Below are 6,000 nucleotides of genomic sequence, written 5' to 3'. Positions count from 1 at the left end.
GGTTAAGGCATTTGGCTATCACACTCTATGATTTATCACATTATGACCTATCACATCCACCATTTCATCGCCGCAATGCGCGGATACCTACGCTCGTCTAACAGAATTCTAAAAGAAGATTGAGTTCTTAAAGCAATATGTGACATTATGCTTGATCGACAAGTGTCCTTTTGGTTTTATAAATCCCCCATAGTTTTTTTTTTTTTTTTTTTTTGGTTTTGTTTTGTTTGTTTTTTTTTTTTTTTAACAATTCTCCATCAATGTTATCAACACCGCTCCTTAAATTTGAGATTCATACATAGTGTATGAATATCTCATTCATGGTGTATGAATCCTACTCCATTACATAAAATCTTAAATAAGGAGAAAGAACTTTGAATTGAAAGTTATGGTCTCTGTTTTGTAATTTGTCAAATTTAGATATGATACGAGTATTATCATACTAATCATTGTGTTACTTACTTACACTTCCAGATTTGTTAGTACTATTAATATTAGTATATACTAGCACGTTACCCGCGCAATGCGGCGGTAATTGTGACGGCGACGATGTGGTGCGTGCGACGGTTGGTGACAGATGAGGCATCGATTGGTGTAGATTATTGATATAAAGGGTTAATGGAGATATTTTAAAAGATAAATGATTGATAGTGTAACGTAATCATTAATGTTAAGGGGTAGTGTAACTGAAAATATCTGAGTGCTAAGTGAAAATATTATATATTTTAAGGGTAGTAGATTAAAATATTACATAGAAGGGCATTTTAGACATTTTTCCCCATGTAACTTTCAACATGGGGGGTATTTTCTTTAATAAGTAGTATAGATTAATCAATAACTCTACAACAGTTTGATTAAAAATCATAATATATGTACAGTGATGATAATAACATGCTACTATGCTAGTAACGCATTCAAGAGAGAAAAAACAAAAATCTATTTTTGTAAATCAAGTTAAAAGTTGAGTCTAACAGCGAAGGAAAAAAAGATTTTGTACCCAATATGTGCAAAGATAAAGTATCTTTTGTATAGTTTAACCTTTTTTGAATTTTGGTAATGAATGAAACATCAAGTAATCATAACAAAAAATAACAATATATTTATCTTTGCCATGTATATCGTTTTCTAGAAATCTCCATGACACAAAAACTGTTGGCTAGTAATTGTTGAGATCTAGTAAAGTAATTTACCGTCCTTTTCTTTCTTAGTGGGGATATGATAAAATTCTTATTCCACTTTTCTTTTTTCTTCGTTTCTTTTGACTTTTGTACCGTTAAGCGAATAAGCTTTTTACTAAATTTTGTACGAAGGGGGATACTGTAAAACTTTGCATATTGCGTTTAACACAAAAAAGACCTTGCAACATTGCACATGTTACATATGGCACTATCAACGTTGTTAGCATATCCGCTTCTGTTTGGTATTGTGATTACAAAACAAAATCTGCGTTTTCAAAATAGATTATGCGTTTTCAAACTGCGTTTTGAAAAAGCATGCATGTACATGCTTCTCTAAAACTGCGTTTTCATAGCCAATAATCACTTTTAAATACAAACACCTTTTTTAGATTAATCACATTTTATATGCATAATAATCTATTAATCATTTTATAACACAATCCCAAACACCCTCTTAATCACATGTGTTTCGGCTTTCTTTAAGTGGATTTTTTTTTTGTCAACATGTCAAACACAACTAATTTTTTTACCAAGCATCAACTCATTTTAAATTTGGTTCGAATTTCAAAATAGAAAATGTTGATTATATTGATAGGGTTTGATTCTCGATTCATAATTCCAAACCAATAAAACAAATGCTTTCAGTGAGAATGAAAGTAATTTCTTCATTCCCATACCTTGACCAAACACAACCTATGACCAGTTACCAATAATCAAAGGTAATATCTCTGTGTTATGTTAACCGGCCTTTAGGTGATGGGCTTAAGTGGCTACGTTAGTGGGCTTTCTTATTGGGCATATTCCCTACTTTGCCATATCCGTAAAAGACTTCCAGAAAACAAGGTATAGCCTATGGGCGGGCTAATAATTTGATTTACCAAATGCTTAAAATAAATATCAACTTTCGGTATTTTAGAACAATAGAACATTTAAACAAATTTTAGGGTTATTTGATCAAGAGTCTTGTCTGAAAAAATTTGATATATAACATCTACATTACCAAATTTACCTCTATAATAGATACAATATTTTTTGAACATTATGTTTTATTAATACTAGAATGGGCCAATGAGCCCAAACATACAAAAGCAATACATGCAAACCATAAAAATGAATCGAAAAACACCAATAAAAGAAGACGGTTGCTTTTTAACATAAAAAATCTACTGATAAAATAAACCTCAATTATTCGATACCTCAATCCCAGGTAATAAAAAGAAATCATAGTCACGTTAATACGAAAAATTTCTATAGCAACCTTATATGTATAAAATACGAGACATACATATGATTGCAACGGACGAAAGGATCAAAGTATCAAACATCCAACAAATGCTAATTACTATTACGTAACGTTAGTTGAGATGACAAAATGAATCCAACCTAATGTATCTTATCTTATAACTTATATTTTTTTAGAGAGAGACCTAATATGGTTATAGACTTGTAGTTGAATTTTTGCTTATCCCTATCTAAAACAAGAAAGAGAGAAAGGAAAAAACTTATATATATATATATATATAATTCTAAGGTTTGGTGGGAAAATAAGTTATTTAAAAGTGACGAAAGTGACATTAGAAACCCGTTGTAGCAAATTTTATATCTTCCTTTGGATCGATATAGATAGATTTGCTTGCATATCGTAAAACTTAGTTAAATCAAAATGCTAAAATATGTTTGTGTTTATCGTGTTGAAACATAGGGACGATAAATCATAAACGAATTTTCTAGATTAAAAACCAAGTTCGATTGTTAGGCATTCAGATAAATAAAGATCATCAAGTTCCTTTTTCCGCGATATTGGCTATCCTTTGTTTTTCAAAATCATTTCAACATCCGAAATACTATATCCAATTACCACGACCATTTTTATGTCATGAGATCAACCATTGATCGAACTCTCGTGGGTATTGCAACGCATAGGTAATCGAATTGAACAAATTAATTAAAAAACGTTGATTAGAAATAAATTATATAATAAAAATCCATTATTAACCTTATTTTGTACAAGTATATATATATATTAATATATACATAAAGTAAGATAATGTTAATGTTGGGTTGAAGTATAACTAATATAAATAGATGAAGTAGGACAATATAATTGTCCAAATTATAATACTCGTATATGATTAGATAATGAAGTTGGTATTGTTATGTATGTCATTGGAAATTTCTATGCAACTAAACGCCTAATTTCACCTTTTAAATATCCCTACTTGACTTTGAAAAGTCTTTGTTGTCTTAGTTTTTCAACTATCATATTACAAAAATGTCCACTTATATATATATATAATATAATACGTGTTCTTCATATACTTTAGTCTCGACCACTCTCGATCGACATGGCATCACCGTGTCACGTTGATTTCATCGACAATGCTATGTTTTGCGACACGATGTTTGCATTAGCATATACTGATTCCGACCAAAAATGGCTTATACGAGAGCATTTGCTTTCTATTCTTAGAGAATTTCCGTCTTTGCATCCTACTATTGATACATTTATTCATAACGATGGAAGCACGGTGAAGTTACTAAAAGTTGAGGGCAATTTGCATATCTCTCACTCGTTGCCTTTGACCCATATAAACATTTGGATCCATGAGCACTACCCTCATGTGGCACCTATCGTTCAAGTATCGTTGGATCCATCTAACCCAATTCGTCCAAACCATCCATTTGTGGATGTTTCGGGTGTGACAACCTCATCTTATCTCCACACTTGGAGTCCTTTTGGGTACAACTTAGTGGGTCTTGCATACAATTTGGTAAGACTATTTTCATTAGACCATCCATTCTCTTTAGTTAGTACTGACCGTAACATGTGTCACCTCTCTTACATGTCCAAAATGGAATGTATGGATCGGCTTTGGTGGATGCTTCACTATGACATAATTACATTGAGTGAAAACACAAACAACAAAATTGAAAAGCTTACTACTCTTCAAGGTGAGATGAAGATGCGTGGTGACGTTATAGACAACATTATCACGGGACTAGAACATGAACGGGCGGGTCTAAAGCAAAGAGTCAAGGAAATGACGGATGAGGCTGATATGTTGATAAACTGGTTGGCGGTGAACAAAGTAAATTTAAGTGTGGCCTTGGGAGGGGAAGTGGAAGATGCATTTGAGTTTGAAGGCAAGGACGCAAACTTGGTGATGGAGGGATTAGCCGAAGATAGGGCTTTAGAAGATTTGATGTATGCAGTTGAAAAGGCTCACGAGAAAGGCGCTATGAGCCATGAAGTTTACATTAAACAAATTCGGGTTTTGGCAAAGGATCAATTCATGATTAGGGCCAAACTTAAGAAGTTAAGGGGTCCTAAAATATTCAAGTTTCTTGATTTAATCTTGTAGTCTTGCACATACAAACAGCCAAGCAATTACTATATATATGTCGTCTTTTTTTCTTTTTATATTTCTTTTCCAATGTGAAGAGTATATAATGCAACAAAGACTAGCATTGAGGAATGAGGATGTTAATAAAAACTGATATATCATACGAGTATATGACTCGCAATGACAAATAATGACTATTATTGCCATCAAGATCGAATCATTCAATGAGGTGCCTTTTTAGTTTCACCCGGCCATCTTTATATCTCTACTTCATATTCAATTGAAAAGGGTTATCAAAGATCAACTCATTGGTTTCTCATAAAACCAACATATCAACATGCCACCACCCTCCGTCCAACCAACAACAGTTCCACTAGGTTTGTTGTTTATTACTATCAATTGAGTTAGTTTTTGTCCAAAATCTTTAAATTTGTAGTTAGCTTTTCTATAATTTTGTGTTTTTTTAGTTTAGTTTTCGAATACATTGTTTCAACAGGTAAATTGTTCAAGGATGTTATAATAGTTTTGTCTAAGATGGATGCAATATAAATAATAATTTTGTAGATAAATTAAGATTAAAGATTTGATCTTTATATATGGGTTTCGTGTTTTTTTATTTAATGTTAAATTGTAAATGGATGCCTCAAGAGATTTTTTATTTTTTTTTTATTTGATTATGATTAAGCATTTGATCTTTATATATGTGTTTCATGTGTCCTTAATGCGAACTACCTCATAAGTATACTGAGCCAGGTAAGAACTTCTCTATGGTTTTTTTTGTTTCAATTCTTAAGGATTTTAGTTTCTTTCAACTTTGTATTTAATTTTGATTATTAAACCTGGGTTGGAGTTTTGGATGTAGTATTAATTTTGATTACTGAATTCGGGTTGGAGGGTCAATGCGTTCAATGAGGAATCCATGTAATCTGTGTGTTTAAACGGGTTGGCGGCCTAAGTGAGTTGTACACGGATTCAGAATTTAGAATATATGGTTTTTGCTTATCAATTTTAATAGTAAATGGCTTGTTGAGTGATCTGTTAATTTATTGATCCACAATGTAACATGAGCACAACCCATTTGTTAATTGTATTATCCGGTTTGGTCTATTTACAATCAATAACTGTTTAAACACAAACTTATTTATTGTCTTTTTTGGGTTATATTAAGTTACACAATCGCCACCTCTACTGACCCAATTTATTACTTTGATATGTTGTGATAGGTTACTGGTGGAGCTGAGCGCATTGATAACAATTCTGCCGTTGCACAGTGTTGTCTATTTGGTAACTTTTATAATCCAAGTTACTCTTTTGTAGGAATCTTACTGATGGCGTTGTGGTGCCATTCGGAAATCGAACGTATCCCCCCATGTTGGATGTATATAAATTAGTCCTTTTTTACAAGTGGTTGTGAATTTGTGTTGCTGACGTATATGATATCGTGGTCTAACACACGAGTCTTGTTGTATGTCCTCGAT

General features: G+C 32.2%; 1 protein-coding gene across 1 annotated transcript; it reads left to right on the top strand.

Annotated features, from left to right (window-relative positions):
* Positions 1-3,523: 3,523 nt before the first annotated feature.
* LOC122609393 (protein ELC-like) lies at positions 3,524-4,540 on the top strand. The gene has a single exon (XM_043782441.1). It carries the CDS (start codon positions 3,524-3,526, stop codon positions 4,538-4,540), a length of 1,017 nt encoding a protein of 338 aa, XP_043638376.1.
* Positions 4,541-6,000: the final 1,460 nt, after the last annotated feature.

Source organism: Erigeron canadensis, chromosome 7 (genome assembly GCF_010389155.1).
Source record: "Erigeron canadensis isolate Cc75 chromosome 7, C_canadensis_v1, whole genome shotgun sequence".
NCBI classification, from domain to species: domain Eukaryota; kingdom Viridiplantae; phylum Streptophyta; class Magnoliopsida; order Asterales; family Asteraceae; genus Erigeron; species Erigeron canadensis.
Note: the sequence above shows the minus strand (reverse complement) of the source record. Positions and strands in the feature narration are given on the sequence as shown.